Source organism: Nomascus leucogenys, chromosome 5 (genome assembly GCF_006542625.1).
Source record: "Nomascus leucogenys isolate Asia chromosome 5, Asia_NLE_v1, whole genome shotgun sequence".
Lineage (NCBI taxonomy): Eukaryota > Metazoa > Chordata > Mammalia > Primates > Hylobatidae > Nomascus > Nomascus leucogenys.
Genome location: NC_044385.1, coordinates 309,357 through 321,257, shown reverse-complemented (window position 1 = coordinate 321,257; position 11,901 = coordinate 309,357). Strand labels below are relative to the sequence as shown.

Here is an 11,901-nt window from a genome sequence, read left to right as displayed (position 1 = left end):
TGTTTCTTATATATCAAATATACCTGAGTATTTTGAAGATTCCTATTGTTTTCTTAAACCAGAGATGTTAATTCAATTCAGCTCTCTATGACAAAAACTCTAGAAATAAGGAGTTCGATTTATCTTTCTTTCAATGAGTCACTATTTGTGTTAGCAGAGGAGGGTGGTTCTGCAAATTTCCAGTACTTGTTGATAAATGACACTATCATCAGGAAGGTTCATGAATTTGAACCGTGAAAACCTTACTATAAGTTACCAATTATTTTGGCCTATAGTTGTGAATTCTTAGTTTGTTTTGTAAACTTGTTATATATCATTTATATACTCAAATCCCCAGACCCACGGGACTTAGGTTAGCACAATCAGCACACACAAATGTGAGTCCTCACTAAACACTCATTACAAAGGGATGTGCTACACTAACTCCAAAACTCTCCTTGATGGCCTAGGTGAAACCTCATGGCCAACATCACCGGGATGGCCAACCACACTGGAGGGTCGGATTTCATCCTGATGGGACTCTTCAGACAATCCAAACATCCAGCTCTACTTTGTGTGGTCATTTTTGTGGTTTTCCTGATGGCGTTGTCTGGAAATGCTGTCCTGATCCTTCTGATACACTCTGACGCCCACCTCCACACCCCCATGTACTTGTTCATCAGTCAGTTGTCTCTCATGGACATGGTGTACATTTCTGTCACTGCACCCAAGATGCTCCTGGACCAGGTCATGGGTGTGAATAAGATCTCAGCCCCTGAGTGTGGGATGCAGATGTTCCTCTATCTGACACTAGTAGGTTCGGAATTTTTCCTTCTAGCCGCCATGGCCTATGACCGCTACGTGGCCATCTGCCATCCTCTCCGTTACCCTGTCCTCATGAACCATAGGGTGTGTCTCTTCCTGGCATCGGGCTGCTGGTTCCTGGGCTCAGTGGATGGCTTCATGCTCACTCCCGTCACCATGAGCTTCCCCTTCTGCAGATCCCGGGAGATTCATCATTTCTTCTGTGAAGTTCCTGCTGTAACGATCCTGTCCTGCTCGGACACCTCACTCTATGAGACCCTCATGTACCTCTGCTGTGTCCTTATGCTCCTCATCCCTGTGACGGTCATTTCAAGCTCCTATTTACTCATCCTCCTCACCATCCACAGGATGAACTCAGCAGAGGGGCGGAAAAAGGCCTTTGCCACCTGCTCCTCCCACCTGACTGTGGTCATCCTCTTCTATGGGGCTGCCGTTTACACCTACATGCTCCCCAGCTCCTACCACACCCCTGAGAAGGACATGATGGTATCTGTCTTCTATACCATCCTCACTCCAGTGCTGAACCCTTTAATCTATAGTCTTAGGAATAAGGATGTCATGGGGGCTCTGAAGAAAATGTTAACTGTGAGATTCGTCCCTTAGGAAATTATAAAGTAGGAAATTTGGATATAAAGATTTATTTTCCTTTTCTCTACCCATCAAATACTTAGGATTTTATCCCTATGTTATTCCTTAGGCTCTAATACAATGATGTCTCATCTCATATTCACCTCATTTTGAGGAATTCTTTCACTGTGTGGAAACTATTTCACAGTCTTTGTCCATCCAAAATTATACAATTGTACTAATGTAACATTTTTGGAAGTTGATAACTGCTCTCTAATTTTGTGAAAAAGTATTCTTAACCTTAGGTAATACTTAATATTTAGAGACAAAAAGGTCATGAGGTGTTCAAATGATGAGAGGGAAAGAGGGAGGGAGAGAGAAGAGGGGCAATGAAACTGAGTACAATGTTGCTGCCACAGGTGAGTATGGGTAAAGGGTATATAGGTATTAATTGTACTATTCTTTTTTAATGATACTTTTTTGTGAAGTTGAAATCATTTACAAATAATTAAATACCAGGCTTTTCTCCCTTTTTGAAAATATTCTCCTTTCTGCGTGGTGACAGTGTGACATCTTAGAAATCATGCTCATTTCATTATGACTAATCATTACCGAGAAAATCCAGTCATCGCCCCTTGTTTATTGAGGGCTACCTTTTTCTGCATGGTCCAATTCTGATGACATCTAGTGGATTTACCTCTCTGAAATAATTACTGCCATGTGGTGTATTGAGGATGTAGGACCACATAAGGGACTGCAGAAAAAATATTACACCTTAGTGGAAGGAGTTTTGGGGAAGGTTACCTGCCCAGGGTGATTCCTGAGCTGAGATTTCAAACATGTAACTTGTTATACAAACAAGCAGAGGGATGGCATCAACATTCAATCCTTCATTTATTCAACAAGCATTTTGTACTAGTTTATGATTAAAAATAGTTAAATAAGATTAAATTTTGAATAGCACATGGCTACTTTTACTAAGGAGTGAGTTTGAAAAATACATGTAGTTGTTTATGCAAATGTAAGAAAATAAGCTGTTTTGATACATGTGAAGGATACAGCTCATTGAGGACACACTAATTCTATCTGTGACATCTGAGTTTAAGGAGCTGAGAGGAGACTCTGGGGCTCAGTGCTGAATAGTGACTAGAAGTTACCCTCAGATGAGTGTGTGATAGTGGAGCCATAGGAACATGCTCAGAGACATGCTGCAAGGGAAAAAGCACAGCATGAGCAAAGACAGGGCTGAGCAAGCAAGAGAGATCAATGTCCAGTAGACCCTTCTTTCTTATTTCATCTTAGGCTTATTTCTTGCCATTGTGTGGCCCAGAGTTTTACAAACAATAGTGAAATGATCAGATTCGTATTTTAGAAATGTTATTTGTGGGGTAATCAATTGGAGATGTGCAAGACCAAAAACAGAGACCAGGTAAATGAGAATGGTGATCTAAATGATGTTGATCTAAGTGGAGTCGACCATGCCTTTACCCCAGAATCGGCTGATAGGAGGACACTTGAGGTGGGGGGTCTGCTGAACCTGTTACATAAAAGCACAAATGTGGTAGCTGCATGCCTATAATTTCCTAACTGGCTATGTCCAACTTGTGAATAATCAGGTGTTTTCAACAGTACAGATTCCTCTTTTCTCTCATCACACTCAATTATTTTATGACTATAGCAAAGATTCTGTAGTGCTTTGAAAAACATGAGAGAACTGGTTTTTAGTATTTTTCCTGAACTCAGACAATATAAAATGCATACTCTAACTTTGTATGAATTAAAGAGCATGTGTCAACTCTCAATTTGCTGGATTATAATTATAGACATATTTGATGATTATATTTAAAACATCCTTGTAAAAGGAAATAAAATGTAGCAAAATTTCATGAAAAATGATTTTCATAGAGTTTTATTGTGCTCAAAGTTGTTAGCCGCCTAAAATAACCTGTTATAATATTTTTGGTAAATCTTGTAACTACAAAGCAAAAACCTGTAGTAGATATACAAAAATTTTTAAAAAACAAGGAATCAACCCATACCACTAGAAAAAACATCACTTAACCATAAAAGAAGACAGTAAGAATGGAAGAAAAGAACGAAGTCTCTACAAAACAACTGAAAAACTAACAAAATTGTAGTATTAAGTCCCTATGTATCGAAAATTATCTTGAATGTAAATGTATTAAATTATCCAATCAAGAGACATCCAGTGGCAGAATGAACAAAAAATGCCACCTACAACAGGTTACTTTAACCTGCAAGGACATATGCAGACGAAGTGAAGTTGTTGAAAAGGATATCCCATGCAAGTCGCAACCAGAAAAGAGCAGGAGTAGCTATGCTTATATCAGATAAAATAGACTTAAGTCCAGAACTGTAGAAAGAGACAAGATCACATATAATGATTAATAGTTCAACAAAAAGTATATAATAATTGTGACTATATATGCACTAAACATTAGAGCACCTAAATATATAAAATAACTATTAATAGATCTAAGGGGGGAGAGATAGCAATAAAATAATAAGAAACTTCAACACCCCTTTCAGCAATGGAAAGATTATCCAGACAGGAAGTCAACAACGAAATAACAGCTTTAAGTTGCACTCTAGGGCAATGGACTTAAAAAGCATATGCAAAACATTCAGTAGCTGGAGAATATACATCATGCTCAACTGGAAATGAAACACTTCCTAGGTTAGATCATATGTTTGACCACAAAAAAGTCCTAAAGATAAGAAGTTCAAAATAATATTAATCATCTTTTCTGATCACAGTAGTTTAAACTATAAATGAATGAAAGAATTCTCAGAAAGTTTACAAATAAATGGTGATTAAACAATATGCTCCTAAACAATAGGTGGGTCAATGAAAAAATTAAAAGGGAAAATAAAAAGTTGTTTGAGACAAATGAAAATGGAAAACTCAACATACCAAAACCTACAGGACACAGCAAAAGCAGTTCAAAGAGGAAGTTTGTAGCAATGAATGGCTACATCAATAAAGAAGACTTCAAATAAGAAAAGGTAATATTGTACCTTAATTAGAAAAACAAGAATAAACTAAACTCAAAATTAGTAGATAAATTAATATTGATTAGAGGAGAAATAAATGATAAAAGCAATGCAAAATTGAGATAAGAGTTGTTTTGTGAAAAAACAAAATTAACTAGACTAAGAAGGTTCAAATCAGAAATTTACAAAGGAAATATTACAACTGAGGCCACAAATACAAAAGATTATGAAAGTATAATGAATAATTGCATGCCAAAAATTAGATAAGCTGGAAGATATAAATTGACTGATACATAAATCCTACCAAGATCAAATTATAGTAAATCTAAGCAAACCCATAATGAATAATGCAGTGAAGTATTAATAAAAGTCTCCCACCAAAAAAAGCCCAGGACTATATGGACTCACTGCAAAATTCTATCAAAAATTTAAAGAACTAGTACCAATTATTCTCAAACACTTCCAAAAAATCGAAGTGGGAATACTTCCAAATTCATTTTACAAGGCCAGAATTACCCTAATACCAAAGCCAGAGAAGGACATAGGAACAAAAAAGGAACGGCAGGTCAATATCCTTTGGGAACATGGATGTAAAATTCCTCCAAAAGTGCTAGCAAACTGAATTTAAAAGCACATTTCAAAAAGCATTCACCATGATCAAATGGGATTCATCCCAGAGATGCAAGGATGCTTCAACAGATGCCAATTTATAAACATCACATAGCACATTAACAGAATGAATGATACAATTATATGATTATTTAAGTAGATGGAGAAAAGCATTTGACAAAATTCCAAAACTCTCAACAAATTAGGTATACAAGGAATGTATCTCAACATAATAAAGGCCATATATGATAAACCTACAGTTGACATAATACTTAATGATGAAATGGTGAAAGCTTTTTGTCTAAGATCCAGCAAAAGACCAGAATGGTCACTCTTGCCACTTTCATGTAACATAGTACTGGAAGTCGCAGCTAAAGCAATTAGGGAAGAAAAATAAATAAAAATGTAAATAGGAAAGGAAGAAGTGACATAGTATCTGTTTGCTAATAAAGTAATATTACATATAAAAAACCTAAAGACTTCAACATAAACTATTTGCCAATAAATTCAGGAAAGTTTCAGGATATAAAACCAATGTACATAAATTAGTTTTTATACTCTAACAGCAAACTGTATTTTTAAAAAATCAAGAAAGACTCACAGGAGTTATAGCAACAAGATAAATGAATAGAAGATCCTCCAGCATCATTCATCCACACCCACAAAAATAGAACTAGAAACTATTCAAAAACAATAACATCCTGAATTCACATGAATTCAGGAGAGAAAAAAGAGAAGTTGTGTCTGGTCTTAGAGCAATTAGGTAAAAGAAAGAAACAAAATTATGTTTTTTTTTTTTTTTTTTTTTTTTTTTATACTTTAGGGTTTTAGGGTACATGTGCACAATGTGCAGGTTTGTTACATATGTATCCATGTGCCATGTTGATTTCCTGCACCCATTAACTCGTCATTTAGCATTAGGTGTATCTCCTAATGCTGTCCCTCCCCCCTCCCCCCACCCCACAACAGTCCCCGGAGTGTGATGTTCCCCTTCCTGTGTCCATGAGTTCTCATTGTTCAATTCCCACCTATGAGAGAGAACATGCGGTGTTTGGTTTTTTGTCCTTGGGATAGTTTACTGAGTGATGTTTTCCAGTTTCATCCATGTCCCTACAAAGGACACGAACTCATCATTTTTTATGGCTGCATAGTATTCCATGGTGTATATGTGCCACATTTTCTTAATCCAGTCTATCGTTGTTGGACATTTGGGTTGGTTCCAACTCTTTGCTATTGTGAATAGTGCCGCAATAAACATACGTGTGCATGTGTAGACTCCATACATAATTTTCATTAAGATGTCAAAGCAATATATCAAGAAAAGAAATGTAATTTTAATAAATGGTGATAGGAACAAGCAGATAATGTGAAAACTAAAGCAATCAACCTTCTAGAAAAAAACCATTAAAACATTATTTGGAACCAGGTGGTAGGCAAAGATTTCTTAGTTAGAACACTGAAAGCAACCTGGAGTAGGCAAAATTTTCTAAGGATATAAAAATTATGTTAGGCTTCACCAAAATGAAAGACTTCTGCTCACTGAAAACTACTATAAAGAAAATAAATAGTTTAGGCCCAGACTGAAAGAAAATAATTGTAAAGCTAATGTATAACAGTAGGCTTGTATCCAGTGTCCAGCTATATTCCTACAAGTCAATAAAAGGACAATCACTCCAACTAAAAAATGAGGAAATACTTCAATATATCTTGAAAGAAAAGTATACAAATGGCCAATAAATGTGTGAAAAATTGCTCATTATCAATAGTCCTCAGAGAAACACATAACAGAAGTACAGTAACATACCACCGCACACACGCTATGGTGGCTAAAACTAAAAAGATGGACAGCATCACATATTGGCAAGGATGTGAAGCATCCAGACCTATTATATTGGTGTTGTGAAAGAGAAAGTAGTTAAACCATTTTGGAAAATGATCTGCAAATTTCTCATAAACTTACATATGCATCTACCACATGAGACAGTAATTCTACTACTATATATTTACCCAGTAGAAGTGAAAACAGGTGTTTGCAAAAAGTCTTGCACATCAATGTTTACAGAGAAGACTTATTTGTAATAAAGCTTAATTGGAAACAAAAAAAAAAAAAAAAAAAAGAAACAAAAGCCTCCCAATTGGAAAGAAGGAACTAAATTTTCCCTGTTTACAGATGACGTGGTCATATATTAAAAAAATCCTAATGACACCAGCAAAAACTGTTACAACTGATAAATGAATTCAGTAAATTTGTAACATACAAAATCAACATACAAAATTAGTAGCATTTACATATGCCAACAGTGAGCAATCTGAAAGAGAAATAAGGCAATCCCATTTACAAAAGCTAAAGTAAATAAAAAGTAACTAGGAATAAATTTAGCCAAAGAAGTAAAAGATCTCTTCAAGAAAAACTATATAACTCTGATGAAAGAAATTGAAGAGATCACAAATAAATGGAAAGATTCCCCATGTTCGTGGATTAGAAGAATTGATATCATTAAAATGTCCATCTACCAAAAGAGAGCTACAGAATTAAAGCAATCACTATCCGAATACAGAAGACATTCTTCAGAAATAGAAAAAACAATCCTAAAGTTCATATGGAAGCAAAAAAGACTCCAAATAGCCAATGCAATTCTGAGCAAAATGAATGAATCTGTAGGCATCATACTACGTGATATACTACAAAGCTATTAAACATCAAAACAGAATGGTACTGGCGTAAAAGCAGACACACAGACAAACAGAACAGAACCCCAGAGAGCCCAGACATAAATTCACTTATTTATAGCCAACTGATGTTTGACCAAGTTGAAAAGAACATACACCGACAAAAGCACAACTTCCTCAATAAATGGTGCTGCAAAAAAATGGATATCCAAATACAGAATGAAAGCTAGACCCTTGTTTCACTATTTTAAAAAACTCAAATTTGATTAAAGACTTTAATATTAGGTCTTAAACTATAAAAGTTCTGGTAGAAAACACAGGCAAAATGCATCATTACACTGACCTGGGCAAGAATTTTTGAAGTAGAACCTCAAAATCATAGGCAAAAAATCAAACATTTAAAAATGAGATTACATCATACTAAAAGGTTCTGCACAATAATGAAAACAATTCAGAGTGAATAGATAACATACGAGCGGGAGAAAAGATTTGCCAACAATGCATTTGACAAGGGGTTCATATCCAGAATATATAAAGAACTCAAGCAACTTAGTACCAAAATTATCCCACAAATAATTTGATTTAAAAAATGGGCAAAAGACATCGAAAAACATATTTCAAAAGAAGACAAAAAATGGCTAGCACGTATATGACAAAGTGCTCAACATCACTAATCAGGGAAATGCAAACTGCAATGTCTTGGATGGGCATGGTATCTTTCACTTTGAAACTGGAGTCCTGCAGGCCATTTTGAATATTGTTCATGTTCCTAACACACCCAAGTTGGCAGAAGACCCCCTATTTAGGGCTAATACCTACTGTTTATGCTCAAATAGGCCCAGGCAATACAAGTTTTGGCTATGACTCTAGTTACATATATTTGTGGAAGAAACAACAGATGGGTATAAAATAAAGTATGATAGAGTGAAATCATCATACCTGTACAGGAGTGTAAACTTGGAGGTCATTTTTCTTATCAGGACACATCACACGGGGAATGTGTTTCTTTAGTTAAATGTTGTGTACTCCTTTAGATATATTTATAACAAACCAATGATGCATGGCATCAGGATAAGTTCATAAATAATTCTAAATGAGATTCCATAGGGTAGAGATGAGAAATTAGATTTTGCGTATGTTCAAGTGGGAGAATATCCATTTCAAATACCCAAGATTATAGAAGAAGGAATGAAAAATTTTCAACTTTAAGCTGCTGAGGGAAGCTTGATAAGAATTAAGTCTGACATTTGATATTCTTTATGACCATGTGACTAATTACTCAGATGGTACTTAGGAATTAAGAAAAGTCATACTTCAGGCTTTTTGTAGGTTTATAAGAAAACACAGTTAAAGGTGTGTGTTTTTCATTGTCTTTGCTGGATTGGGTTAGTTCAATAGCCTTGTCTTCAAGCTCTGAACTTGTTTCTTCTACTTGTTTGATTCTATTTCTGAGATTTTCCAGTGTATTTTGCATTTTTATAGCATGTTCTTGATTTCCAGCAGGTGTGATTGTTTTTTATTTATGCTATCTGTTTCTCTGGAGATTTTTCCATTCATGTTCTGTAACGTATTTTTAAATTTAAGTTGGTATTCACCTTTCTCTGGCACTTCCTTGAGTAGCTTAATAATTGACCTTCTCAATTTCTTTTCTGGCAATTCAGAAATTTCTCCTTTGTTTGAATCCATTGCTGGTGAGCTAGTGTGATCTTTTCGGGGTGTCAGAAAACCTTGTTTGGTCATATTTTCAGAATTGTCTTCCCGGATTTTTCTCATTTGGGTAGACCATGTGAGAGGGAAGATCTGGGGCTAAAGGGCTGCTGTTGAGATTCTCTTGTCCCATGGGGTGCTCCCTTGATGTGGTCCTCTACCCCTTCTTCTAGGGATGGGGTTTCCTGAGAACCAAAGTGCGGAGATTATTTCTCTTCCACATCTAACCACCCAGCGAAGCTACTGTGCTCTGGGCTGCTACTGGAGAGTATCTGCAAAGAGCCTTGTGGTGTGATCTGTCTTTAAGTCTCTCAGCCATGGACACCAGTGCATGCTGTGGTGGAGGGAGCAGGGGAGTGAAGTGGACTCTCTGAGTGTCCTTGGCTGTATTTTTGATAAGTGTGCTGGTTGGTCTCCAGCCAACAGTTGATTCTTTCAAGAGTGCATCAGCTGCAGTAGTGTAGGGAAGATACAAGCTTGCCATAGGGTTACCTGGACAAGTATCCAGATTTCTCAGGCAATGGGCCGGGCCTCAGAGCTCCCATGAGATTATGTCCTTTGTCTTTGGCTCCCAGGGTGGGTAGAGAAAGGCCAGGAGGTGGGGGGCAGTGTTAGGCATGTCTGAGCTCAGACTGTCCTTGGGTGGGGCTTGCTGTGGTTGCTGTGTGGATTTGGACTGTGGTCCTCAGACTGATGGAGTTATGCTTCCAGGGGGATTATGACTGCCTCTGCTGTGTCATGCAGGTCACCAGGGAAGTGGGGGAAACCAGACGTTACAGGATTCACCCAGCTCCCATGCAGCCCAAAAAGCTGGTCTCACTCCCACCTTGTGCCCCCGGTAGCACTGAGTTTCTTTCCAGGCAGCTGGTGAGCAGGGCTGAGAAGTTGCCCCAGGCTACAAGCCCCTCATGAAGAAAGCAAGCAGGGCTTTTAGGTTTCGTGCCTCTGTCTGCCTCAGCTTCTGAGCTTGTATCTGCACTCCCAGTTTGCCCCCTCCCCCAGGTTCTGTCCAGGAAACTTCACGTTAGATTATTATGAAATTGATCTGAACGTTTCCTTCTCCTTGTGGTCTTTCCCCAATTCCACTGGCAGCCCTCCCAAAGGACCCCTGCAAGACAAGGTCAGAAATGGCTTCCCACAGGGCTCTTCTTGTTGCTTCCCCTACTCGAATATTTTGCTTGGCTCTCTAAATTCATCTCAGCTCCACGTAAGATTAAATCCTTTTCCCACCATCTGGACCTTCAGGTTCCCCAGTGAGGATCTGTGTTTGGGGATGGAGCCATCCCCCTTTTACACTTTCACACATTTTGGCACTCAGTTTTTGGCACGGAGCCTGCAGTGGCAAGCCGCCTCCTTCAAAGGGTCTTTGGATTCTCTTGGCTTTCCTGGTATGTCTTACGGTAGTTCTTGGAGCAAAAGTTCACAGTGTGAATCTCCACATGCTGCTCTGTCCATCCAAGTGGGAGCTGCAAGTTAGTCCTGCACCCTGTCTGCCGTCTTCCTCTTCTGGAGTCCATGAGAGGGATTATAAACAAACTATTTTGTTGGGAGTAATAATCTGGTCCTGGCTTAGTGTGAAGTGAAGCTCACTCCAGGCCACTTCTCTCAAGCTGTGTTAATTTGTACCCTTCAGCAGTTTATGAGAGACTCATTTCCACAGGCCCCTAAATCTACAACTAGGGGATTTCATATATCTAATCTGATCAGGAACATTGGTTCTACACGGAGACAGTGCACAGATGAGCTGTGCTGGAGGCCTCACCTGTAGGGTAGGGTCTAGACTGGGAGACAGGCATTGGCCGACAGAAAGTAAAGGACACAAAGTGATGTCCTTCTCCACTCACTTCAGCTTTTCTCCTTCAACATTATTTCAGATGCTTCATTCCTGGCTAGGCTCTCAGTCAAGGTGAGATATGGGAACAGGATTGTGGGGGCAGGTGGCCCCAGGTACGCAGGCTAAGGGGAAGTGTACATGGCAAGAGAGAAGCCAGAATATGGGGGGCAAGAAAGGAACAAAATGTCTGTGGTGGTCATCCATGGTTGAGATGACGCGCAGACCCTGAGTCAGACTGCCTGGTTCAAATGCAGGCTCTGTACTTGTTACTCATTTGATACTGGCCTGTGGCTGGATACTTGTTACCCATTTGATCTTGGACTTATAGCTTCTTATACCTCATCTTCCTCACAGCCATTCATATGAAATCCCCCTAGAACAGGAACAAAGCTTTGGCCACTTGCTCCTCCCATCATTCAGTAGTCTTTACTTAGGAACTATGTGTTCAAATATATGTGACACAGGGTTTCTCCCCCACCCCTGAGCAGGAACAAGCTGTGTCTGTATTTTGCACTGTACTCACCCCCATGCTAAGCCCCCTCATCTACATCCTGAGAAAGAAGGATGTGTGGTGGGGGCTCTTCAGAAAGTTCTGGGAACACATCAGGTCTCTAAACAGAACACATAAATATCAACATGGAAAACAATGGTAGAGCGCCAAGACACAGACTTCAGGAGCATCTCATTTTCCAGCA

General features: G+C 38.4%; 1 protein-coding gene across 1 annotated transcript; it reads left to right on the top strand.

Annotated features, from left to right (window-relative positions):
* The first annotated feature begins 440 nt into the window (after window positions 1-440).
* LOC100589850 (olfactory receptor 2T29) lies at window positions 441-2,970 on the top strand. The gene has a single exon (XM_003267361.3). It carries the CDS (start codon window positions 460-462, stop codon window positions 1,405-1,407), a length of 948 nt encoding a protein of 315 aa, XP_003267409.2. The 5' UTR covers window positions 441-459; the 3' UTR covers window positions 1,408-2,970.
* Window positions 2,971-11,901: the final 8,931 nt, after the last annotated feature.

Bases quoted from the DNA above. Each gene is read 5' to 3' on its own strand.
- LOC100589850 (XM_003267361.3), top strand. From the start codon at position 460: ATGGCCAACATCACCGGGATGGCCAACCACACTGGAGGGTCGGATTTC.